Below are 26,770 nucleotides of genomic sequence, written 5' to 3' on the forward strand. Positions count from 1 at the left end.
AGAAAGACCCGTTTTCAACTTCCGACCTCTAGAACACTAAGAGAATACAGCTGCGTTGCTTTTAGCCACTAAGTTGATGGTAATCTGTGACAGCAGCCACAGGAAATGAACGCGGGCAGCCCTGCCCCTGCCTGTGGAGGCAGGTACCTGGTGCTGTGAGCTCCTCCTTGCCCTCTGGGTCCAGGAGAAGCCCCCTCGGGCTCCATTGTGCAGGATGCTCTGGGCCCCCCATGCTTCTGGTCCGCCAGCCCTCGGCTCCTGGACAGCAAACACACACACAGGGACCCTGTGAGGCCCTGGAGGGTGGCCTCTGCCCCCTTCCACTTCACACCCTTTCCCGGGTCCCAAGGACGACCCCCAGAGGCCTGAGTGCAGCCTGAAACACCAGGACCCAGGGAGGGGAGAGACTGTTCTAGAGACAGGCCGGGGGGGATGAGAGCCGGCTGGTGCCAGCAAACCCTCCGTGCCCAGAGCCAGGCAGCTCGGAACCCCATTCCAGATCAGGATGGGGGTCTTGGGGTGGGAGGTGGCTCCAGGAGGAGCTGGGAGGCTCAGAGACCCGGCTCTGTTGGGGCACAGTCAGACCTCTGGGCCTGCCTTGCCCCTTCAGTGGGCTTTTATCTTTTTAAATATATATATATATTTATTTGGCTGCACCGGGTCTTAACTGTGGCACACCGGATCTTTAGTTGCAGCATGTAGGCTCTTAGTTTCAGCATGCAGGATCTAGTTCCCTGACTAGGGATCGAACCTGGGCCCCCTGCATTGGGAGCATGGAGTCTTAACCACTGGACCACCAGGGAAGACCCCTTCACTGGGCTTTGAGCACATGATGAGGACATGAGGACAGCCGGGAGACCCCATTGTGGGCAGTCTCTAACGAGACTGGACTTGACCTCGTCTTCAGGTCTTCAGAGGATTTCCTCGCCCGTGACCTCACCACCCCATCCTTCCAGGTGTGTGTGCCACGAGCCCCACTGCACCCAGGGAGGCCACCTGGTTAGGAAGTGGCCAGGTCAGGGTGGGAACCCAGTCCCAGTTCAGTCCACCCTCTCTCTGGTGATGGCAGTACACCAGGCACAGTCGGGCACAGAGCAAGTGACCTCCAGAGGGTGCTCTCCAGGGGGGCAGCTGGAGAATACGGTGGAGGCCCAACACCTGGGGCGCCCAAGGGGTGAGGAGGGAGGGATGAAGAAACAGAAGGAGGTCAGAAAGGGGAAGTCCGGGGCTCCTCCGTGCTCGACTAGGCTCTGCCCCTTTGCTGGCTGTGTGACCCTGGGCAAGTTACTTAGCCTCTCTGAAGCCAGTTAGTGCCTCATCTGCAAAATGGGGGCAATGAGGTACTGTGGTCCCGGTAGCAGTTCTCAAGTTGGTTTGAATATCCTGGGAGATCCCTAAGTCTCTTTCAGGGGGTCCATGGCATCAAACTATCTTCTAAATAACATTAAAATGTTATTTGCGTTTTTCATTCTCTTTCTTACAGTGAGAATTTTCCAGAAGCTACAGGATGTGTGATATCACAACAGACTAACTGGCAGAAGCCGTGATAGGAATCAGCTGACTTCTATTAAGCCAGACAAGGAGATGTGCAAAAATGTAAAACGGGTATCACTCTTCTCAAAGTTTTTTGTCTTTTAAAAAGAGGGTTATTTTTCACAGGCAGAAGTTATATTTTGTTATAAGTTTACTACGGTCACCTGTAAATGAATTAATACACAGATATTTAAAAACTACTGTTTTAATTTCTAATACAGAAAATATCCGTATAAACAACCCACATAAACAAAAGGACTTTGAGGTTCTCTCTAATTTTCAAGAGCATGAAGGGATCCAGAGATCAAAAAGCTTGAGAATTGCTGGCCGAGGGTGTTAGTGAGATCACGTGAGATGCTGAGACTGAAGTGCCAAACCCAGGGCTTGGCTCCAAGTGAGGAGGATCGTGGTGTTATTCTAGGATCTATAAAATGAGTCCCTTCTGACGCTGACATCCTGGACTACAGCCCAAGTGACCACAATGCGGTCCCCATTCCAAGCCCGGCTCGGTCCTGCTTTCTGCGTGGTGTCCAGCAGAGGGCGCACTGCTCCCCCTGCATCTGGGGCGCCCCAGAGCCAGCCCTGAGGTTCTAGCTCCCTGGGGGAGATGCGGGGGCGGGGAGACTCAGTGGGCATGGCAGGGACCCACGCAGGCCATGATTTAATGCAGAGTTCAGAGATCCACTGCTTTCCTGTTCCAAAGATCCACCTGGAGCTGGAGGACCCAGGTCCCCACAGCACCCCTGGACTAGAGACAGGACCTGCACAGCAGTGAAGAGCAAAACTCGGGAGCTGATGAACCCAAGGTGCCGACAACTAAGTTACGTGACCTTCCTTTTCTGGGCCTCAGGTGCCTCATCTGTAAAATGGGGATGAGGATATCTACCTGCCAGGGAATCCAGGAGGTTCCATGGACATAAGGAGCTAGCATACAGCAGGTGCTCAATAAATGGAGGCCAGGGGATTGAGCCCAGATCCCCAGCACTAGGATACACCAAGGGGGCCAAGGAGCAACTGGAAATTCCCCCACAGGCTCCAAAGGCTGCCAGGTGCCCACCCCCGACCCCTGCTGGAGGCTGAGGAAGAAGGCAGTGGCCAGAAGGGAGCCAAGGGGTGCAGGTAGGTGCTGGGGGTACTGAAGGACCCAGAGGGGCATGGCCGGTGTGTGGGCCTGTGGGAGACGCCCGGGCTGGGGCCCGAGGCTGCCCTCTCCTTTCCACACCCACCCATACCACAGGATCTCCCCAGAGCAGGACCCAGGACCACCCGTCCCAGCTGCGCTGGGAGCAGAACCCTCGGAGGTGGCTGCAGAGGGGGCACTTCTTACCCCGGCGGAAGTCGGAGAGGATGTGGTGCTCCCGGAAGCGGGCAGCGGCCGCACACGCCCTGGAGTGGCCGTAGCAGAAGCAGCTGCTGCAGCCGACTGGGCTGTGGGACTGCAGGTTAAATGTGCCCGGGCGACATCTGCAATGGAGGCAGACATGCCCACGGGGGCCAGATGAATTGGCTACATTCGGGGGATCCCAGCTAGACTAACCGGAGCCCAGAATCACTGGGGAAAGTTGTTTTAATTTCAGATTTAAAGAAGAGTCGCAAAGATTGTAGACACGAGTTCCCATGGCCTCTTCACCCAGCTTTTCCTAATGTTACCATCTGCCATTACCAGGGTAGGTTTATCAAAGCCAAGAAATTAACACTGATTAACGTTATTTCCTAAACCCCAGACTTTATTAGGATATCTCCCCCTTTTCCATGAACGTCTGTTTTCTGCTCCAGGATCCCATCCAGGACATGGCATTGCATTTAGCGGTGTCCTTAATCTCATCTGTAACAGCTTCTCGGTCTTTCCTGGACACTTTTGACAGTACTGGTCAGATATTTTGTAGAATGTCCACCATTTGGGTTTGTCTGGTGTTTTTCAAGATTAGACTGGGGCTGTGGGTTTGGGGAAGAAATAGAGGCGAAGTGCCCGTCTTCTCACATCATATCAGGGTAAATGATACCTGTGTGATGTCACTGGTAATATATGACGTCACTGGTCATGTATGACGTCACTGGTAAAGTTAACCTTCACCATTTAGTTAAGGCGCTGCCTGCCGGGTTTCTTTTCTTTTCTTTCTTTCCTTTTTTTAATATTTATTTGGCTGCACCAGGTCTTAGTTGCAGCACACAGGATCTTCGTTGCCACGTGTGGGATCTTTAGTTGCTGCACGCGAACTCTTAGTTGTGGCATGTGGGATCTAGTTCCCTGACCAGGGATCGAACCCGGGCCCCCTGCATTGGGAGTGCGGAGTCTTAACCACTGGACCACCAGGGAAGTCCCTGCCAGGTTTCTCCACTGCAAAACTGCCATATTCTAGTCATCAAAAGCAAGTCACTAAATCTAGCCCAGGGTCAAGGGGAAGGGAATTAAGCTCCACCTCTGGGAGGGGGGCAGTAATCAAAGAATCGTGGACCTATGGTGAAAGCACCACAGTAATTAGCAAATATTTTGAGGGAGATATTTGGGGGCCATGCAAATATCCTGTTTCTCCCTCAAGTTCTGCCCACGAATTTCAGCATTCATCAGCGGCTCTGGCCTACAGCGATCGTTACTCTGATATTGTAACAGTGCTTTAATATTTCCCTCATCCCTTCTCCATTTATAATGTGGAATTCTTCTGCCAGGAAGATTTGTCCCTTCATCCCCCTGTATTTATTTATTCACTCATCTATTTATATCAGTGTGGACTCGTGGATGTTTATTTTATACTTTGGGTTATAATCCGATATTGTTGTTATTTATTTTGTTCCAGCTCTGGGAACTCTTTCAGGTTGGCGCTCATGTCCGTTTGACATGGGCCCCCATCCTGGTTTGGGGTTTTCTGGGTTTGTCTTCGTCTGGTTTTGTTTTTAAGCGCTTCCCTGCTTTCTACAAGATGCTTCGGGCTCATCCTGTGTTTTCCCCGTCCCAGCCCCAGAATCAGCCATTTCTCCCAGGAGCCCTGCAGAGGCCTTTTACAAACACATTTTCCTGGTTTGCACCACGGGGGCTCCATTCGGGCCGACCCAGGTGGAGGAATCCAATTCATAAGAAGCTGCCAATTACCCCAAAGCTGGGCCAGCTCCAACGAACACATCTCACCAGCGCCCCCATCTCACAAACAGGTGAAGTGAGGCTCAGAGGCGGACCTCCTCAAGGTGCGAGGCAGTGGAGTACAGCTAGTGGGGTCTAGTCCCCCAACTCCACTTTGTCTCTTCAGCTTGAGGGGTCTTGGGGGAGGAAGACCCAGCAGGGAGTCTACCTCCCACCCCAGGACCCACAGGCCCCGCGTGGACAAGGTGAGAGTCAAGGACGGGCTTCTTCCTGAACCAGTAGAGGCCCAACATAGTCTGGCAAGAGTAGAGTCCATGATATACGGCCGTGTCAGGTTCCCCACACACGGCCCATGGCCAGAGGATCAAAGAGGCCCTGGCACACCCCACGCTGGCTGCAAAGGCTGCAGAGGTTGGAGATGAAGCCAGGAAGAGGGGACAGTGTGTGCCCGAGGACGTACACCCACATGTGTCTGCCAGCCCATTGCCGGGGCTAGGAGGCCCCCTAAACACACGAAGGAGCAAGGGCAGGAAAAAGTCCTCTGCCTCGTTGAGCCTTAGAAGCTCTGTTTGTACCATGACAGGATGGCAAGGATGGCACACAAGCTTGAATCTCAGCTCAACTGGTGGGAGCTTCTTGGAGCAGGGCGTAGAGAAGGATTCTGAGGTTACAGTAGAGCTCATGGTAAACTGCTGTGGTCCATTGGTGATGTCTGCCTTGGGTGTGAGATGGGAGGTTGTGGTAGCGCTCTATTAGTGATGTCTGCCCTGAGTGTGAGATGGGAGGCTTGTGGTACGAGTACCATGTATCTGCTCTCCCTGGATTAGATGGTCTCTCCTATCCCTTCTAGATCTTTCTTTTCAGGATTCTGAGCTAGGGGGAAAAAGATGTATTTTCCACAGCTTATGAACTCTCAGTGGTGGTGGGTCAAAGTATAAATGGTATTGTAAAGTCTTTAGATAACTTCCTGAGTGTCAGATCCATGGTGCTCCAGGAAGGGTGCCAGGTGGTGGGGTTGCCCAAGTCTGGGAGGATGATGGCCCCTGCTCCTCCCACCACCACTGAGGTCACTTCCAGCAGGCTTATTACTGGATCGGTTCACCCACCTGTCACACAGGTTGCCTTCCACATTCTCTTTGCAGGGACAGCGGCCACTGCGGGGATCACAGGTGCCCAGGCTGCCAGCGGGATTGCAGGTACAGGGTCTGCCAAAGAGAGAGGACAAGAGGAAAGCGTCCAACGAGCAGCTCCGGAGTGGGAATAGCCCACCCTCCTTGGAAGGAATCTCTCTATCCTTCCCCACGCCCGAGAGGAACAGGAGGCAGGCTGACCCAAGAGCCTGCCCCCTGGCTCTACTGTTCTCACTGAGTGGAGGAAGTGACCCATCCACTCACCTGAACAGTGATCCATCTGCCTCCCCACCTGCTTATCCATCCATCTGTTCATCCATCCACTCATTCATCCATCTGTTCATCCATGCAACCACTGATCCATTTATCCATCCTTCCATCCTTCTATCCATCCCACCCACACACCTATTCACTTACCCATCCATGCATTTTCCATCCACCCAGCCATCCATCTACCCATCCATCCATCCATCCCCCATCTGATAAGACATGGTCCCTGTCCTCACAGAGCCTAGAGTCCAGTGAGGATGGACAGGCAAACAGGTAGATGCTGTACTTTGATACAAGCTATGGGAGAGAATGTACAAGAAGAGGCTGTGGCAGCACCAGTGAGGGGTCTGGAGTGGGAACAAGGTGGGGAGTTGTACCCTGGCTGAAAATTAAAGAATGGGTAGGGCTTTTTTCCGACACAGGCCGGGGAGAGGCAGGGAGTTGAGGGAGAAGAGAACGCTCCAGGGTAGGAGAAGAGGCACGGACAGAGGCCCAGAGGCCACAGAGACCCTGGGGAAGCATCCAGGTCCCCACCTAATGGCCAGTTTTATGCCTGAACGACTGAGTATTTTGAGAGATATCTGAGACTCCCCAAACCTCCCCAATGGCATTTCCACTGCCTTTCAAATATACAAGGAGACTGGTGCCATGAACCAAAGCCAAGGTCATTTAATAGTACTTCTGAATTTATAAGGGCTTTATGTTTTTTGGTCATTGCGTATTTTCTCAATCAAGTGATAGTAAAGTGTTAGACCCTCTTCTGAGGTCCAGACCCCAGTAGCCCCTGCCCATCTCTGTCCCCCTGGATGCCCCACGAGCACTGCAGACTCAGCCGCTCCCCACCCTGTGCTCCCCTTGCCATGAATGGCCCCCCTTTGCCCAGGTGCCTGAGGCGGAACCCCAGGGGGTCAGGCTTCATCCCTTCTTCCTCTTCCGCTCCCGGGTAACCACCTGCTGCCAACTCTGCGTTCCGAGGGGCTTGGGACTCTCCCTCCCACTTCCCATCATTCAGTCCAAATCCGCCACCGTGCGCCCTTGCTGGGTCATCTACACCCACTGTCCCCACCGCCCTCACCTGCAGCCGCCCTCACTGAGCGAGTGGAACCCGGGCAGGCAGCGGTCACACTTCCAGCCCGTCACCGTGGGCTTGCAGATGCAGGTGCCGGAGTCATTGCACTGGAGGTGCAGGGAGCCTGGGGAGGAAGGGCACAGGGCAGCAGGAGCCCGTGGTGGTGGGCGAGAGTGGGGGCCGGGGCAGTGTGGCCCACTCACCTGCTGGGTGGCAGTCACAGGGCTGGCACGGCAGCTGTGGCTTCCAGCGATAGAAGTTCTCCCGGCAGCGCTCACAGTGTGGCCCGGCTGTGTGGTCACGGCAGCGGAGGCAACGCCCACCATGGCCCGAGCTGCGGAAGAGCTCCCGGTCAAACGTGCACTCCTCAGAGCGGCCGCTGCAATTGCAAGCTGTGGGCAGGAGGTGGGGGAGGGTGTGTGAGAGAGGCCGTGGCACATGGTAAGAGGGGAGTATGGGCCAATCAGCTTCCTTGTGGTGAGTGAGCAGGCAGCTGGAGGAAGGGCAAGGATGGAGTTCAGGCCTGGCTTGATCAAGGATCTGGAGACCAGTCAATTGATCTTCCAAAACAGGACACTCTCGAGAACAAAGGGGGCACCATTAATAAATATACCCACACACAGGACCCTCCCAGGCAAGCCAGGACGTAGAGTCACCTGGTCATGGATCACAGACTGGCTACCTTCTCGAGTGGCAGCGTGGCTCCCTCCAAGATCTCCTGTGGATCCTCTGAGCCATAAGAGTATGTGAATCTGATCCCCAGTGACCATGAGGTCACTCAGAAGCATGGAAAATACAAGTCACCTTTCATTCACTCGTAAATACATTTTAAAAAAAACATCTTTATTGGTGTATAATTGCTTTACAATGGTGTGCTAGTTTCTGCTTTATAACAAAGTGAGTCAGCTATACATATACGTATGTTCCCATATGTCTTCCCTCTTGCGTCTCCCTCCCTCCCACCCTCCCTATCCTACCCCTCTAGGTGGTCACAAAGCACCAAGCTGATCTCCCTGTGCCACGTGGCTGCTTCCCACTAGCTATCTATTTTACATTCGGTAGTGTATATATGTCCATGCCACTCTCTCACTTCGTCCCAGCTTACTCTCCCTACAATTTTAAAAAGTATGTACCAAAGGGACTTCCCTGGTGGCACAGTGGTTAAGAATCTGCCTGCCAATGCAGGGGACATGGGTTCGAGCCCTGGTCCGGGAAGATCCCATAAGCCGCGGAGCAACTAAGCCCGTGCACCACAACTACTGAGCCCACGTGCCACAACTACTGAAGCCTGCACACCTAGAGCCTGTGCTCCACAACAAGAGAAGCCACCGCAATGAGAAGCCCTCGCGCAGCAACGAAGACCCAATGCAGCCAAAAATAAATAAATAAATAAAGTACATTCATGTTAAAAAAAAAAAGTATGTACCAAAGATCGGCTCCGTCTTGGCTCCCGTGGTGAGCCCAGCATGGTGTGGACCAGTGCCCGCACACATGGTCCCACTGTTTGATGGAGGTCAGATGCAGCAAGCAGGTGAAAATCCTGCAGGTGAAGGGCTGTGATGGGAGAAGCAGGGAGGCTCCGGGAGGTGAAAGGAGGGGCCTACAGCTGCCTTCCTGGAGGAAGTCACAGCTAAGTGGGACCTGAAGGGTGAGCAGGAAGGAAGTGTCCAGGCAGAGGAGGGGAGGAGAGGGAAGGGAGAGTCCCAGGCAGGAGGTGAGAGGACAGTTGCGGCACAGGCAGAGAAGCAAGGTTCACCCAGCATGGCGTGGGAGGGTGGCATGTCATGTGATGGGCAGGGCAGAGGGTGGGGACGTTGTGCGCTGTGATGGGACAGGGAGGGGCGCAGGGGCAGTTATGAGGTCAAGAGGTCAGCCAGGGCTTGATCCAGGGAGGCTGGGCAGCCAGCCGTGGTCAGTGGACTTCACCTTGGAGCGACGGGCTCCGTGGATGAATATAATCGCATCTGCACTTGAAAGTGCCTTCAGCTGGGCGGCAGGCGGGGTATGGGGGCTGGGAGAGCAGGGAGGTGGGGGCTTCAGATGCTCAGAGGAGGGGTGACCGGCCGGACCACAGGGTCGACCGTGTAGAAGGACACAGTCAGATGGGTTGGGGGGACGTGAATGCGGCTCAGGGGCTGCCTGGACCGGGGGGCGTGAGGGGTCAGGCACGAAACGCAGGTTCCAGGCTGGGAGGACAGAGGTGTGACCTCAGGGGTGAGGACCTGACGGGAGAAGCAATCTGGCCTTTTGTGTCCCCACCATGGAGAGAGCCCCAGACTCAGAACGGGTGAGCCAGCCAGCTTCCTTGGCCCCGAGAGGACTTCCTGGTGGAGGCAGGCCAGCAAGGGCAGCAGGAACCCATTAGGGCCACAGTGGCCCCGGGAAGCTCCTGCAGACAGCACCCTGTTCCACGGAACAAGCCGTTCTCTCCCCACCCCAGCTCTACATGCCAGCAGCCCAAGCCCAGGAGCACAGTGGGTCCAGAGGCTGAGCCGTCAGGAGCGCCTGCACATGAAGACATGCCTCCTGCCAGCAGCAGAGCTAGGTGGAGTCCGGTGCCCAGCGACGACCAGCCACACATGGTAGCCCGGAGCAAGCCAGATGACTGTCAGAGGGCAGGGCTTGGGGACAGAGGGAAGCTGGAGGGGCACGCCAGGCTGGGAGGAGCCCCCCACCCCATGCGCGGCCCCCGTCCCTGGAAAAAGTATGATGGCAACATCAGGCAGTGCCAGCCATGTCGCATGGGGGCCGGGGCAGCAGAGGGCTGCCTGGGGGCCTGCAGGAGAGGCTGGGTGGGCAGGTCAGCACCCCCAGGACCTGGGGTGACCTGGCTTTGATTGGCGGCTGTGGTTGGAGCAGTTGACACAAAGGAACAAGTTGGGGGTCCTTCTCAGCCCTCCTGCCACGCATGCCTCTACCTGGGGAGACTGGGTCTGAGGGGCTGCCCTGGGGGGTGAGGACGGAGGATCACGTGCCCCCTCCAGCGCCCCCTCAGCTCCTCCTCATACCTGCACAGGGTTTAGAGCCCCAAGCTACGGCCAGGCCCCCCAGGGAGCAGCCCCGCTGCCAGGGATGGGGAGTGTGTCTCCTGGCCTGCACCCCCGGCCACCGAAGTCCCAGGACACTCACGCAGACACTCGCTGGCCGCCTCGGCTGTGCCCCGGGCCCACGGGCGGTCCCGGAAGAACGGCAGGCAGCGCTCGCAGTCCGTGCCCACGGTGTTGTGCTGGCATCGGCAGACCAGCCGGCCCTCCTCATTGGGGCCACACTCGCTGGCGTGCCCGTTGCACTTGCACCTGGGAAAAGAACACGGGGGTGGGGGGTGTCCGGAAGCTGGGGGAGGTGCCGGCGGAGAAGGGGTTCATCACCAGGTAGCCCCTGCCTTCGGGTGAGCCCCTGATTTACTGCTCGGCTATGGAGCTTTACTGAACTCCTACTGTGTGCCCAGGGCAACAGGAAAGGAACCGACCGCGCTGGGCTGTTCTGAGCTCTGTACGCGTGTAAACCCATCACATCTTCACAAGCCCACTATGATCCCCATTTAACAGACGGAGGAACCAAGACACAGAGAGGCCGCCCGAGGCCACCAGTTAGTAATGGTGACGTTCTCGATGCTGCCACTGAAGGCACCACAGCCAGGGGCCGAGGGGGACCCAGGAAGAGTCATCTCAGTCTCCTGGCTAGAGGGTGGGCCAGCTCTCAGGGCAGTGGGTGGGAGGTGGAGGCAGCCAGGGAGGCGCCTCACGCCCCCTCCTTCGTGTCTAAAGGGATGATAAGGAGATGGCGCCTTACACAGGACAGCCCCCAACTCATCTCAAGAACCCAGTGAGCCTGTGCCTTGGAGGCAGCCCTGGGCCTACCCCCCCCCACCCCGCAGAGTCAGACAGGCGGAATCAGGTAGGAACAAAGGTGCTCAGGGGGCCACACAGCGTGCTCGGCTGAGCCTGACCCGGTGGGGTCATCGCCCCCATCCCGGGTGGCCAGACTGAGACACGCAGAGGATGGCCGTGGCTCCTAGCTCCCAGCCTTCCTCTGTAGCAGCCCCCGACAGAGCAGTCAGCTCACATCCTCCCTCTGGAGTTTCACCACTGCAGCACGAGGACCATAACTATCCACGTTTCACAGATGAGGAAACTGAGGCTCAGGCCGTGAAGTGACGAATGCTACGTGGCAGAGCTAGAGTCTGCACCCCGTCCTCTCCTACTTCACACAGACCCCGAGCCCCTAGACGCCCCTCTACGGCCACCTGGTGTCTCCCCATAAGCTATGTTCCACGCTCTGCCTTAAGTGGGTGTTGAAGAACCTCTGACCACTGCCGGTACCCATGCTACTGGGGACACAGGGCTTGGGAAGGGCACTGTTTCCTCGCCAGGCCTCCCTGGGAGCTCAGGGTAGGCAGGGAATGCCCAGAACTTCTGGCAGGGGTGAGGCGGGCACCAGGCAGTCTTGGGAGACAGTGGTCACCCGTCTTGGGACAAGGGACCACCCACGGCCCCAAGGGGATGTTGCAAACACTCCCTCCTCCACGAAGCCCTCTGATCCCAAGGGAAGAGTGAAATTCCTACAGGCCATTGTGGGACACAGGCTGCCGGGCCACTGCCCCCCAGCCAGCTGCTGGCCTGAGGGTGGTCCGGCTCTGGCAGCTGGGGCCCAGATGTTCCCTGTCCCGAAGCCCCCTGATGGCAGACGCTGCAGCTCACCGCCATCCACCATCCTTGGAGAGGCCCTGCTCCCGGGCCGTTTGACCTGAATCAAGTGTGGGAGTGGCGGGGGAGGAGGAGAAGCGGAGGGGCCCTCACAGACACGCCCCATTTCCCCTTCACTCCCGAGCGCCAGCCTCCAGAGGGTGCAGACACCCTGCGTGTAGGCAGTTGTGCCCGTGCTCCCTTCGCAGACATCTTCACCTCTCTGAACGCCACCTAAACATCCTTGAATTTTGGAAGCCCCTCGTCCCCTACCCCCATGGGCCACCACTCCCGCGTGGAGCTGACTTCCCACCCTAAATAGCTTTCGGATCCACACCTCTCCCATCCTACCACCATCTCTGCCCAACCAGCTTCTTCTCTCTCATCTGCCCCCTTGCGATGTCAGGGCTTGGGGTGTCTTAGAAATCCGACCCTGTCACTACCCTGGCCAAATCCTCAGCAGCTTCCCACTGACTGCATAAACTTGGTCCATGGCCCCGACAATCTTCCGGCCGTCTCCACACCCCCTGTTCCAGCTGCAGAGCTGTTACCTCGTTCCTCAAGCCTGGGTCTCGGACATGCTGGCTCTTCCACCTCGGATGCTTGCCCCTCACATCTCCAGCCTCGCCAGGTCCCCATCTGCCGGGTGGTCCCCCTGACCTCCCGCAGGGTCCCCATCTGCAGGGTGGTCCCCCTGACCTCCCGCAGGGTCCCCATCTGCAGGGTGGTCTCCCTGACCGCCAGCACACCCTGCCCTGGCTTCCTATCCTTGTTAATCTGGGGCATGCGACATGATTACCGGGGACTGAGCTGGTTACTGTCTGCCTGGGGCGGGAACACATCTGTCTCCTCTCTCCTTTCCAAGAAGGAGCCTGACGAGGGAGCGTTTACACTGAAGACGTCATTTGTGCCCGGAGGGCCCAGTACCAGGTGGCCATGTGTGTACAGGATGGCCCCTGCTTCTTGGAGAGGCGAGATGCTTAAACTACAATGTGCACTGATGGAAGCTGGAGGAGTATGTAGGCCAGGCCCAGGGGTCCCGACGGGACAGCCCGACGCTTCTCACATGAGAAGGGGGCAGAAGTGCGGTGCCTCCTTCCTCGGTGACCTTTCTGGGTCACTGGCCGTGGGGCTTTGGAGTGGCCTGAACCGTTCGTACTGTTTGGAGATGCCTCAGAGCCTTATTAAACATGCTTGGGGGCTTCCCTGGTGGCGCAGTGGTTGAGAGTCCGCCTGCCGATGCAGGGGACACGGGTTCGTGCCCTGGTCCGGGAAGATGCCACATGCCGCGGAGCGGCTGGGCCCGTGAGCCATGGCCGCTGAGCCTGCGCGTCCGGAGCCTGTGCTCCGCAACGGGAGAGGCCACAACAGTGAGAGGCCCGCGTACCGCAAAAAAAAAACACGAAAACATGCTTGGGTCCCCAGGAAGCCCTACTCTACCCAAGTTTACCAGAAGATTTGGGGAAGAATGGGGTTGATGGGCTCCATCAGTTATAAGCTCATGAGTGCTGATGAAAGAAGCTTTGAAAGCCTGGGGTCCCGTGCCTGCCTATGGCCACTGTTAACCAGCTTCGTTTGGAGCCCACATCCCACAGAACGGTGGTCCGACTGGAAATTTAAGCAGGTTCTACGTGTTAGATGGTGCACATGTGGCGGGAATGAATGTACTGTCAGATGCAAAAAAAAAAAAAAAAAAAAGAAAGAAAGAAAAGGGGACGGACCACCAGGCAGAGGGAACCACAGGTGCAAAGGGCTGGTGTGTCCCACTGACGGCAGCGGAAACACAGCTGACGTGGGAAAAGCAGCAGGAACGGGGCTGGGAGGCGGGAAGCAGGTGGGTCACAAAGGCCTCGAACGCCGGGCCCGGGAACCAGGCTCCTTCTTTTTTCCCCCCTGGAGCACCAGAAGTGGTTTCTTTACCCTCCACGGTAGCCACCGGGTGAGCCCACGTGGCAGCCACCCCGTCCAGCGTCCCGGCCGCTGCGCTGCTTCCCGCCTACCTGCCGCCCACAGAGAAGTCCGACACGGCGTAGTAGTAGGACCGCAGCACCTTGGGGTCCTTGAAGATGTCATCCCCAAACGTGTTGAGCCGGTCTAGGGAGATGAGGAGCTCGGTGCTGGTGACCCAATCCTGGGGGACAAGGTGGAAGGGAAAGGGCGCCATCAGCAGGTTCCTGCGTGTCTGCCGGCTCCCCAGGGCATCTTCTGGGACACAGGGACAGGCCAAACACAGACAAATTCCGAGAACACTGCAGAAATAAGGAGCCTGTGCTTTTGGGTCACACCAACCTGGATGCCTGGCCCCTTCCTAACTGTGCAACTTTGGGGAATTCGCTCAGTGTCTCAGAGCCTCCATTTCCCCATCTGTGAAATAGGACCAGGAATAATGTCGGCTCCAGGAGGGTGCTGGAGGAGGATGGCCAATGTCAGCGGCGGGGCACGTGGTCGAGGTGCTGGAGCAGCCCATCTAAAACCGTGTCACGCAGGTTACCTGACTCCTCAGCGGGACTGCACCCCCGTTCTACAGGGCAGCTGAGGGAAGGTGCATCCCAGTGCCCTGGCGTGGGGTGGGCCCTGGGTTTATAGGCTTCTCACGTTCTAAGGATCAGGCTCCCACAGACAAGGCACCTGCCCCAGGTGACATCTGTTCCACCAGAACATAGCCCCAAGAGGACAAGGACTCAGGGCCCCTGGTTCTCGCTGCATCCCCAGCCTGGGCTCTGCCTGGCGCACAGCAGGCACTCGATAAATACTTGCTGGTGGCGGAATGAGAGGCTTCCCCCTGGAAGAGCTGGTGGTGAAGTGGGGGAGAGCCCACGTGAAAGCTGACATTTTCATCTGCCTGCTGTTATAATCAGAGGTAGCCCCAGCTGAACGTTAATCAGCATTTTAATTCAGCCCAGCAGCTCCTGGTTTAGCAATCAGGCTCATCAGGACAGAAAATGAACTAGCAAAGTCTGACTTCTCACCCCAGCATGACTCAGGCCAGCGGGTCTCTCCGATCCCCTTGGGCTCAGCAACTCTCGAGCCCGTGGCCTGGGGCCCAGGGCCTCTGCCTGAGGATGCTTCAGCCAGGGAGGGGTCCAGAACCAGAAAGCTTCAGAGGGGACCTCAGCACTCAGCTGAGTTTGTAAACCTCCGGGGAGTCACTCCCTGAATCACTTCCCAAATGTCAGTGTGCATTCAGGGCTCAGGTTAAAATGCAGCTTCTGATCAGAGGTGGGGCCTGAGACTCTGTATTTCCACACGTGCCCAGGGGGTACTGATGCTGCTGGTTGGTCCCTGAAGCAGCTGAGGAGCAAGGGGCTAAGGCCCGGGGTGGGAACCCAGCAGAGCACAACTGATGGTCTAAGAGTCTTTTCTTTCTCCAGAAAAAGTGCCCCTAGAGAACCCAAACCAGCTGATGTCCAAGCTGGAAGGTGCAGTAGCTGACGCTTATTGTGTGGTTACGGTTCAGGTCCTCACAATAACCCCACAGGGGGGTGTTATTCTTACCCATGTTTTACAGATGAGAAGACTGAGGATCAGCGAGGGTAAGTACTCGGCTTCCTAGTTGCACGGCTGGTGCACGCAGAGCTGGGATTCGGGTCTATCTGACCCCAGGGTCCCAGCTTTCGCTACTAGGTAGCCTGCCTTCCTGCATCTACTCCAAAGCCCTCATCATACTAATGGAGTCCAGAGGGCAATGACCTGCCCAAGGTCTCGGCCTGCAGTGACCCCTCTTTGGGTTCCTGCATCTGCTTTGCAGCCTATGACCTGCTCCATCAGTCTTGAAGACAATGGTGATAGGAACAGCATCAAAATCTCCCTGAGACACCAGGAAGGGAGCTGGGAGAGAGAAGGGGAATTTGTTCCCTTAGCCCAAATTGTACGGGTCACTCCCTGATGCCTTAGAGGTAACTTTGGGGGAAAACCGGAGCCCCAATACACAGGGGCAAGGACCTTGTGCAACTTGCAGTGGCCCAGCTAAAACTACAAGTGGGCTCTCGGGTTGACTCTGGACAGACGTGGGAGCAAGAATGCAGCGTTAGCGAGAAACGGCAGGCAGGAGCTTCGTCTCCAAGCACCCCAGAGAGGGTCAGCCTTCTCCCCAAGGTCCCGGGCCCCCACGGAGGACAGAGGGACCCAAGACACAGCAGCCGCAGGGGCACATCCTTCGTTACCCCACACCCCAAATGCTCCACGTCCTCAGAGGAAGCGCCACTCTGGGGGTGCCCAGAGGGGAGAGGAGGAGGGGGGCTTGGCTTTTTTGGTCCTTCTCTGACCTTCTCTGTCCTTCTTCTGCCTGGGGGCTGCAGGGGTCTCATTTCTGAAAAGGCTGTTTTTCCGTTAGGGACAGCATCCAGGACATAAGGGGCAACAAGTCAGGGGGCCCCTCTGTCAAGAGAGCACAGATGCAGGCAGAGCAGGTGCCCAGCCCTTGTGCTTGTCTTCAGATGACCTTGGCCGATGTTTTCTAGTCTACAGAGCTTGGAGCCCCGTGGAGAAGAAATTGTCATTTTCAACAGGATCACATGATGATCACAAGTGAACGTTTTTAATGGGATAAGCAGGGCCTGGGCATCTGGAGATGAGACTCTGTGCCAGAAAGGATTAACCTTGCCTGAGAGAGTTCTGACCTTTGCCCCCTACTCCTGGGGGGTCACCTGCAAGCCCTCAGAATGTACTGCTTGAAAAGAGGAACTTTGTCCACCTGGGGCCCTGGGCCACCCCAGATGGTCCATGCTGACAATGTGACTTATGGGGAGCCCTTGGGCCACACAGAATCAGCCTGGTCTCTGGAGGGGCTGGAGGTCAAGGTCAGCCATGGGCAGTCCGCCATGTGCATGTGGCTGACCCCCAATAAAAACCCTGGACTCCAAGGCACGGGTGAGCTTCCCTGGTTGGCAATGTCCTTGTCACATGCCGTTGCTGGGAGAAATCGGCACTGTCCCCACAACTCCACTAGGAGAGGACGCCCAGAAGCCCCATGCCTGGTCTCGCCTGGACCTGTCCCGTGTGCCTGTTCCCTTTGCTGGTTTCAGTCTGTATCCTTTCACTGTAATAAATCGTCACCATGAGTACAGCGGCTTTTCTGAGTTCTGTGAGTCCTTTCAGTGAATCACTGAAGCTGAGGGTGGTCTTGGGGACCTCAAGCCAGCTGACACCGTGTTTTCTTGTGCTGGACAGCCTGGGTGGGGCACAACCTCTTTCTGGGCCTCAGTGTCCCCTCCAGAAACAAACGGGATTCTAATCCCAGCCCCCTTATTATCCCAGACAGGCAAAGGAAATGCTCTGAACATGTCGAGGGAAGAAGATAGCAGTTTTTCTCGGCAGAGGTCTGTTGGAACGCAGGGAAGTGGGCTAGAGGGCCGTCCAATGCCCCGAAACATCAAACAGACCACCACATCCACAGATGAACCGTCACTGACGCACAGAAATGTGGACGTGCGTGGGTGCTTATACGGGTAGGGCCACAAAGCTGAGTAGACCCAGGTGGGCAGGATGGGGGCCCTGTATGGATGCACACAGCCACAAGCCTGCCATGCTCTCTGCCACGAGGATGAGACGGGTGAGCTACCACGAACTCATCGTCAAAGCGTGAATGAGCATCTTTTCTAGGACACGCACTGTGCTGGTCACTTTATAGTTGGCTCTCCAACGTGGCAGCTGCTGGCCCCATGTGGCTGTTTAAACTTCATTAAAATGAAATAAAAATGAAAATTCAATTCCTCAGTCGTGCTAGTCACATTTCATGTGTTCTACAGACACACACGTGGCTTGTGGCTACCATACCGGAGGGTGCTGCTAGGGTTCATTTCTGTCGCTGCAGGAAGTTCTGTTGGATAGCTCTGCCTGACAGCACAGATCCCAGGACTCTATGACTCCAAACTCACGTTCTTTTCGTGTTTTCCCTTTTAGCCCCGTCACAGCCCTTGGAGACACACAAGGCAGGCAACGCCATCCATCACAGAGGGAGGAAGCGGAGCTCCCAGCAGGGAGTTCTAGCAGAAGCTCCAGCCAGGAGTCAGGACCCTCAGGGTCTGTGCTGGGCCCTTCCACCAACCCACGTGTGCCCTTGGGAAGTCCTTTCCCCACTCCGGGCCTCAGTTTCCACACTTGCCTAAGGAAGGGGTCAGCTGAGTTGGTGGCTGTCACAGGGCACCCTCTTCCATCTATTTCATTATCAGTCATCCACAAAAGATTCAGATACAACAAAAGCTTCTGTTGTTTCAAATCTGAAGACCACGGGAGCTCTCACAGTCCCCTGTGTCCTCCTGCCCTTTTAGACTTCCCTGTGCTCCGCTGGACCCGAGTGTCCAGCCCAGCCCCTGCCCCAACCCTGCCCCCGCCCAGCCCCACTCCTCTCTGACCTGCAACACGGGGCTCTCCTCAAAGTTGTAGGCACTGGGCCGGCCCTCCAGGGTGGAGAAGGCCACGTTGCCCCCACTCAGCGGGGAGATGTCGCTGAACTCGGAGGTGCACAAGGCCACGCGCTCGTCCTCGCCGGGGCGCAGGTACTGGCCCTCGGGCTTGCCGTAGGTCGTCTGGCAGGAGGCGCTGTAGTACTGGTAAGGCTCCCAGGGACCGCCGGCCCGGGTGCGCTTGTAGATGGCGAAGCTCTCAGGGCGGCTGGTGTGGAACTTCAGCCGCACGTAGGTGATCTCGTAAGCTTTCCCTGCAGTGAGAAGACGTGGACCCATTTTACAGAAGGGAAGGGAGCGTCAGAATCCTGGTCCAGGGAGAGCAGAACGGCTGTGCTGCGTATACTATCTTGGATGGATCGTTAGAGGCTGCCTGGAGCACCATGCTGGGTGTGCCATGATTAATTAGTGATGCCTGTCAAGGACACAGGAGGGGACAATGCTGGCATGCTTCCCAAGTACCTGCCATCCCTTAACTAGGCCCGTTTGTCTCCCTGCACAGGAATCTGCAGTGTAACACCCCTGACAGGCAGCCATCTCTTTTTGCTCAACTATCTCCAGCAATGGGATGTTGCCACATCCTGAAGAAGCCTGCTCTACCATTAGAAAGTCATTTCTTTTACTACACTCCAACAAAACCAAACCTTCCACCTGTGCCTTTTGGTCTCATTCCCTCCCAGTGATTTTAGACCCCTGGAGTCTGGAGACATGCCTGTTTCAAGCCCCCCCCCCCAATCCTAACACAATCCCCCCTGAACCCCTCTCTTTCTCCTGCTTCCATCTAACTTCCGTTTGATCCAAAGTTCTTAAGAGAAGTCTGTATCTGTTGGCCCCATGGTCTCATCTCCCAATTTAACCCTCAGTCCACTGCAATTCAGCTTCTCTGGGCCACTCAATAGAAACTGCTCTTGCAAAGCCTCCTCACAAAGAGCCCCTTGTGGTCACAGCCAGGGGACCACACCTTGCCTTACTTCCTGGGCCATGGATCGTCCCCGTTACTTGGAAGCCCCCTCCCCAGGCCTCCGTGCAGCCCACACTCCTGGCCCTGCCTCCTGGGTCTTGCTCCTGGGCCGCTCCTTCCAGCCCACCCTGGGTCCCCTCCTCGGCCCCCTCTGCTCAGTCCCTCCTCTCCCAGTGGCCTCTCCATCGGCTTTAGTCCTGCTCCCCTCCCCCACCCTGCTGACATCAAGATGTGGGATCTTCAGGCCCCACCCTGCCCTCCTCTCTGCCCAGCTGCCACCTTTATGCCGCAGGAGCGCTCACAATGGCTCCAGATCCACCACAATTACTCAGAGCTGGGAGGCCGGGATGGGAAGGGACATGTGGCTGGGGAGCAGGGTGGGTGGGGAGGACAGCCGCCTACATCCTCATCTGCCCCGACAGGTGTCAGCAAGCAATGCCTAAGAACAAAGAAACCGATGGACTAATGAACGAACGAATGGCCAACAGAGGGAGCCCTCCCATTCCCCAGAGCAGCACAGAACTTCTCTACACCCCTTTCCCACATCTGCTTTCTTCCCTCTGGCTGTTCTGCCCGGGTCCCAGATACCCCAGGAGGCCTTTCCCGCTGCTGCCACCTCTGTCACTGTCCACAGTCTTCCTTATGCACTGAGGAGAAGTCACTTCAATCTTCTGTTTAAACATCTTGGCCCAAAGTGAGAGCTAAATCTATAAAACTCTTAGAAGAAAATATAGGAGTAAGTCTTCATGACCTGGGTTAGGCAAAGCCTTCTTAGATGTGACACCAAAAGCACAACTGACAAAGGAAAAAAACAGATGAATTGAACTTCATCAAAATCAAAAAGTTTGTGCTTCTAAAGACACCACTGTGAAAAATGAAAAGCCAACCCACAGAATAGGAGAAAATATTTGCAAAGCATTATATCTGTTAAGGGATTTATCTAGACTATTTAAAGAATTCTTACAACTCAAAAATAAAAAGACAGATAACCCGGGAATTCCCTGGAGGTCCAGTGGTTAAGACTCCTCGCTTTCACTGCAGGGGGCATGGGTTCAATCCCTGGTCGGGGAACTAAGATCTCACAAGCTGTGCAGCGCAGCCAAAAAAAAAACAAACAAACACAGATAACCCAATTTAAAAATGGAAAACAGAAAAAAGGATCTACATAGGCATTTCTCCAAAAAAGGTATATCAATGGTCAATGAGCACGAGAAGATGCCCAACATCATTAGCCAGACCAAAACCACAATGAGATACCACCTCACTCCCTTAAGATGGATATAATAAAAGAGACAGACAAAAATAAGTGTTGGCAAGGAGGTGGAGAAATCAGAAGCCTCGTATACAGCTGGTGAAGATGTAAAATGGTGCAGTTGCTTTGGAAAGCAGTCTGGTGGTTTCTCAAAATGTTAAACATAGAGTTACCACATGACTCAGCAATCTCACTCCTAGGCGTGTACCCAAGTGAAATGAAAACATATGTCCTCACAAAAACTTGTACACCAATGTTCAGAGCAGCAGTACTCATAAAATCCAAAGAATGGAAACAACTCAAATGTTCGTCAACAGATAAATGAATAAATAAAATGTGGTATATCATACAAAGGAATATTACTTGGCAAGAAAAAGGAATAAAGTACTGACACATGCTACAATGTGGACGAACCTTGAAAATATTGTGATAAATAAAAGAAGCTAATCCCAAAGACTATATAATGTATGATTTCACCTATATTAAATGTCCTGAATAGGCAAATCCAGAAAGACAGAAAGTAGATTAGTGGTTTTCAGGGCCTGGGGTGTTAGGTGAATACTTGGCAGGGGGAGGTGACCGCTAACGGGCACAGGGTTTCTTTGGAGGTGATAAAAATGTTCAAAAATGGATTGTGGTGATGGGTATACAATTCTATGAATAATACTAAAAAGCACTGAATTGTGTGCTTGAATTGGGTGAATTGTAAATTATATCTCCATAAAGCTGTTACATATATTTTTAAAAATTGGTCCTCACATCCATTAGGATGGCTATTATTTTTTTAAAAAACAGATAACAGGGACTTACTTGGTGGTCCAGTGGTTAAGACTCCATGCTCCCAATGCAGGGGGCCCAGGTTCAATCCGTGGTCGAGGAACTAGATCCCACATGCATGCCGCAACTAAGACGCGGCACAGCCAAAATAAATAAATTAAATAAATAAATAAAAATATTAAAAAAAATCAGAAAACAATAACAAGCATTGGTGAGGATGTGGAAAAGTTGGAACCCTTGTGCACCATTAGTAGGAGTGTAAAATGGTGCATTTGCTTTGGAAAACAGTTTGGCGGTTCCACAAAAAATTAAAAATAGACTTACCATATGATCCAGCAATTCCACTACTGAGTATAGATCCCAGAGTATTGAAAGCGGGGTCTTGAAGAAATATTTGGACACACATGTTCATAGCAGCATTACACACAATAGCCAAGATGTAGAAGCAACCCATGTGTCCATCAACAGATGACAAATAAACAAAATGTGGTCCAGGGACTTCCCTGGTGATGCAGTGGTTAGGAATCCGCCTGCCAATGCAGAGGACACGGGTTCGAGCCCTGGTCCAGGAAGATCCCACATGCCGTGGAGCAGCTAAGCCCGTGTGCCACAACTACTGAGCTTGTACTCTAGAGCCCGCGAACCACAACTACTGAGCCTTTGTGCCACAACTAAAGAAAGCCTGCACACAGCAACGAAGACCCAACGCAGTCAAAAATAAATTAATTAATTAAAAAACAAAATGTGGTCCATCCACCCAGCGAAATAGTATTCAGCCTTAAAAAGGAAGGAAATTCTGACACATGCTACAACGTGGATGAACCCTGAGGACATTATGTGAAGCAAATTAGGTCAGTCATCAAAAGACAAATACTATATGATTCCACTTATATGAAGCCCCTAGAGGAGTCGAATTTATAGAGACAGAAAGTAGAATGGTGGGTGAGGGAAGAGAGCAACAGTATTTAATGGGGACAGAGTTTCAGTTTAGGAAGATGAAAAAATTCTGTGGGTGGATGGTGGTGAATATACAACAATAATACAACAATGTGAATATACTTAATACCAGTGAACTGTACACTTAAAAATGGTTAAGGTAATAAATTTTATGTTATGTGTATTTTACCACAATAAAAGAAAAAACTGGGGCAAAAGTATACATATTGGCCCCTTGGGAATGCAGTGTGGTGACACAGATGAAGGGCCATAAAAATATTCATGGCCTTTGGTGAAAAAAAAAAAATCCCACTTCTGGGAATTCGAACAAGGCATGGAACCTAAATCAAGAAGTTCATCAAGGAATCTTTTTATAATAGGGAAAAAAATGGAACCATAAGGATTCAATAAATTGTAGGGATAAACTCACAGGATGATTGAAACCACTGAAACAGCTGACAATGAGTTTATATTACATGGGAAAGTGAAAACGTTGAAGGTAAAAAAAAAGACAAACGATCTTACGTTTAGAATCGTCAGATGATATTTAAAAATCCCTAAAGAACAAGCAGAAAAGAAAGACATCGAACGCATAAGCGTGACTGTCCTCAGGGCAGAGGACCCAGTGACTTTTCTTCCCTTTTCAAGTGTTTTACATTTTCCCAATTTTTTCTCACTAAGTTTGTTCTAATTAAAAAACTGGAGAAAACACAAATTAAAAAAAATTTAAAAAGCAACCGCCTTGCCATGTTCTGTTTTAAGACGTTTTTCAAAGTTACATTGCAGCACAGCCTGGCACTGTCACTCCAAGCCCCTTAAAAGAAAGCATGTGTTGCCAACGGAGCCAGTGTCTGGGGCGGCCGCTTCTGTTCTGAGCAGGCGTCAGACCTCAGAACCAGGTGAGGACTTGCCCCAGGTCCGCGTTCACGAAAGGATGCTGTGTGGAGGTCGCCGTGGATCCACAGGCCCAGATTCTTCTGTAAACATCTAGCAGCCAGACACCTCTCAGGAGGGGTACTTGGAGCCACTTAAAAGGTAGCTGGCAGCTAGAAGTGCGATTGGAAAAAGGCAGCCACCGGGATTTCATGCAAATGAGCAACATCACACACTAGGAAACATCGCGGCTTTTCCCTTTCCTTGCCAAGCCAGGAGGTGAGAGAAGATGCAGGAACATCACAGAGGCGCGGCAGGGACTTTCTGTTACAAGAGTTAACAGAAAGGGGCTTCCCTGGTGGCGCAGTGGTTGAGAGTCCGCCTGCCGATGCAGGGGACGCGGGTTCATGCCCCAGTCCGGGAAGATCCCACGTGCCGCGGAGCGGCTGGGCCCGTGAGCCATGGCCGCTGAGCCTGCGCGTCCGGAGCCTGTGCTCCGCAACGGGAGAGGCCACAACAGTGAGAGGCCCGCGTACCACAAAAAAAAAAAAAAGGTTAACAGAAGGTCTAAGAGTTAATTAGAAGGGCTAAGAAAGCAACTTAATCCCTGCTTTGCGATGAAAAAGTTTCTGCCAAAGGCAACCCGAAGACTGGGGAAGGAACTGGCCCTGAGATCTTCTAAACGGTGACAAGAATTAAATTTGCAGCCTCAACCCAGACCCTTGCAAGCTCCAGGGGCCAATGAGGCTTCAGGGTGATTGAGACAGGTGTGCTCCCATCAAAAGAGCTGGGCCAAAGTATCATCCTCACCTGTTAACTGCGGAGTGACACTGCTTGGGACCACATGGATCTCAACTCCCAGCCACCCAATATGCTGTTCCCTCTGCCTGGAACGCTGTTCCCTCCGCTCCTCACCTGGCTGGCTTCCGTGCATCCCTGCTCATCCCACTGGTTTAGCAGACTGATCAAATGCCCCAGCCTGAGTCCTGCGTGGAACACCTTTCTCCCGCCTTCCCTGATGGCTACTCATCCCTGGAGCTGTGGGTTTGGGTGCCTCACTGGTGCTCCCCAGCTGCCCTGAGCCTCTTCACCCTGTTCTGTAAAGACCTGCTCATCCCTCCCACTAGTCTGTGCCCTCCTTGGGACGGGCCAGTGAATCCTTAGAGCTGAGCACAGTGCCTGGTACACAGTAGGTGCTCCATAAATGCTTGCCAGATGAAGCATGATTTGTACCTTCAAGGAGGTTATAATCCAGTGAACAAGTTGAGACAGACAGGCCTGACAACATGACTGAGGCTGTCACAGGGTTCTGCCAATCACGACCCCCGAATGAGTCTGTTTAACAACAGCCAGCATTTAGTGAGCACCTACTATGTGCCAGGCACCTTGTTAAGTGCTCTATGTACACTCTATCTCAGAGACCCCCAAACAGTTCCATAACCGTGCACATCTTACTAACAAGGAACCCGAGGTTCAGGCAGGAGAAAGGGTCTCGCACAAGGTCACGTAGAAAACAGCTGAGTCTCTACCCAACTACAGGCTTGTCTGCCCCCAAGTTGGCGAACCAGCCACCCCTCCATTCAATGCTCAGAGAGAAAGGGCTGCCCAGAAGGAGGTGCCAGTGCCCATGAAAACTGCAGAGGTCGCCCAAGCCAGCACCAGGAGCACCAAGCCATGTCCTCCCCAGCCAGCTGGGACATAAAGCCCAACAGGAATGACACCAGGGCGGTCATAAAAGCAGGCTGGCCCACATCCGGCACTGACCGAGCAGAATGAGCTCCGAAGGAGAGGCTTATTTTGGGAAAATGGAAACAAAACAAAGCCCTTTAATTGGAGCCATCTGGGGAGCAGTGGCCTGGGGATGGGGCTGGAGGGGACAGGGTGGGGAGCTGAGCGGAAATGCCTGGGCGAGGCTGCCCTGCCCACTGTGGGCATGAGAACCAGGTGGGGAGAGCCGCTCCCAGCCTGCAGGAGGCATCACAGCAGGGCTCCTCCGCCCTAGCATCTGGCCATCCACTGTTCTTGACTTCCTCTCCCACCCTAGCTCTTGGCAATTTGGGGCTCGCTGAATCCCTGTGAAGAGCTGGGGAATCCCTGTGACCACAATGCCAGACACCATGAGAGTCTGGCTGAATCAGAGCTAGGCCCACGACAGTTCCCTCAACTTTGGGCCAAGAGTCTAATCCCCAAATATGGATCAAGATTGTCAAGCCTATTGTCTAACCTGGGGAGAGTGAACAGATTTCGTCTGATTGACTATTGCCTAGGGCTTTGTGTTAAGAAGGACTCTGAGGTCCAGCCTGAATGGAGCCATGACTGAAATGTACGAACTACACGTCTGCAAAGAGAGGTGTCAGGGCATTTAAGACCATTGCAATCAATCAGGGAACAGATGAGGGGCTGAGTGGGAATGATGGAGAGGAAGGCAAAGACAAGGAACATTCCAGAGAATGACCTAGTGATCTGGCGAATGCTGAAGTCAAAGGGTGAGGAGGGAAGAATTGCAGCGGATTCCTGAGTTCCTTGCTTTGGTGCATGGAGAGACGAGGGGGAAGGAAGGATGCCTTTACTTTTTAATTTTAAATATATATATATAACATAAAATTTACCATCTTAATCATTTTTAAGCATATGGATCACTGGTATCAAGCACATTCACGCTGTTGTGCAACCGTGGCCACCATCCATCTTCAGAACTTTTTCATCTTCCCAAACTGCAACTCCATACCCATTAAACACTAACTTCCCGGGCTTCCCTGGTGGCGCAGTGGTTGAGAGTCCGCCTGCCGATGCAGGGGACACGGGTTCGTGCCCCGGTCCGGGAGGATCCCACATGCCGTGGAGCGGCTAGGCCCGTGAGCTGTGGCCGCTGAGACTGTGAGTCCGGAACCTGTGCTCCGCAACGGGAGAGGCCACAACAGTGAGAGGCCCGCATACCGCAAAAAACAAACAAACAAACAAAAAACACTAACTTCCCATTCTTTCCTCCCCCAGCCCCTGGCAACCACCATTCTACTTTCTGTCTCTATGAATGTGACTCGTTTAGGGACTCATATGAGTGGAATCAGAGTGTTTGTCCTTCTGTGTCTGGCTTATTTCACTGAGCATAATGTCTTCAAGGTTCATCCACGTAGCAGCATGTGTCAGAATCTCCTTCCTTTTTTTTTTTTTTTTTTTTTTTGCGGTACGCGGGCCTCTCACTGTTGTGGCCTCTCCCGTTGCAGAGCACAGGCTCCGGACGTGCAGGCCCAGCGGCCATGGCTCACGGGCCTAGCCGCTCTGCAGCACGTAGGATCTTCCCGGACCGGGGCACGAACCTGTGTCCCCTGCATCGGCAGGCGGACTCTCAACGACTGTGCCACCAGGGTAGCCCAGAATCTCCTTCCTTTTTAAGGCTGAAAAATATTCCATTGTATGGCTATGCCACATTTTGCTTATTCATTCATCAGTGGACACTTGGGTTGCTTCCATTCTTCAGTTATTTTGAATAATGCTGCTATGAATATGGTTTACACGGTGCACCTTTACTTTTGGACCCTAAGTTTGGGGCCCGTGTGTGAAATTCAAGGGTCGACTTTCAGGAGGATGCTTGAATGACCTGGTCAAGGGCTCAGGTGGGGGACTGGGCTGGAGGTGCAGGTGGAGCCCCAAATGTCGACCATGATCCCAACAGGCAAAGCCAAGGGCATGAGATGGGGGAAGGGCACAGTTGGTGGCAAGGCTGGCAGGGAGATGAGAGAGAGCAGGGGAAGGGAGGCAGGTGAAGCGGCTGGAGCCCTGGCGTGCCCAGGTACGGGGCAGGGC

At 54.0% G+C, this 26,770-nt stretch overlaps 1 protein-coding gene across 1 annotated transcript in view; it reads right to left on the reverse strand.

Annotated features, from left to right (window-relative positions):
* The window catches only part of LAMC3 (laminin subunit gamma 3), a gene marked incomplete at both ends in the record, with an annotated part of 61,169 nt that overhangs the window by 28,879 nt on the left and 5,520 nt on the right, over positions 1 to 26,770 (reverse strand). The window contains 8 exons of the mRNA XM_079706011.1: positions 148 to 258; positions 2,861 to 2,997; positions 5,716 to 5,814; positions 7,085 to 7,202; positions 7,282 to 7,470; positions 10,208 to 10,374; positions 13,764 to 13,894; positions 18,117 to 18,421. Coding sequence (XP_079562137.1) covers positions 148 to 258; positions 2,861 to 2,997; positions 5,716 to 5,814; positions 7,085 to 7,202; positions 7,282 to 7,470; positions 10,208 to 10,374; positions 13,764 to 13,894; positions 18,117 to 18,421 — 1,257 coding nt within the window. The remainder of the gene's footprint in view (positions 1 to 147; positions 259 to 2,860; positions 2,998 to 5,715; positions 5,815 to 7,084; positions 7,203 to 7,281; positions 7,471 to 10,207; positions 10,375 to 13,763; positions 13,895 to 18,116; positions 18,422 to 26,770) is intronic.

This window comes from Hyperoodon ampullatus, assembly GCF_949752795.1.
Source record: "Hyperoodon ampullatus genome assembly, chromosome: 6".
In the NCBI taxonomy this organism is placed as follows: domain Eukaryota; kingdom Metazoa; phylum Chordata; class Mammalia; order Artiodactyla; family Ziphiidae; genus Hyperoodon; species Hyperoodon ampullatus.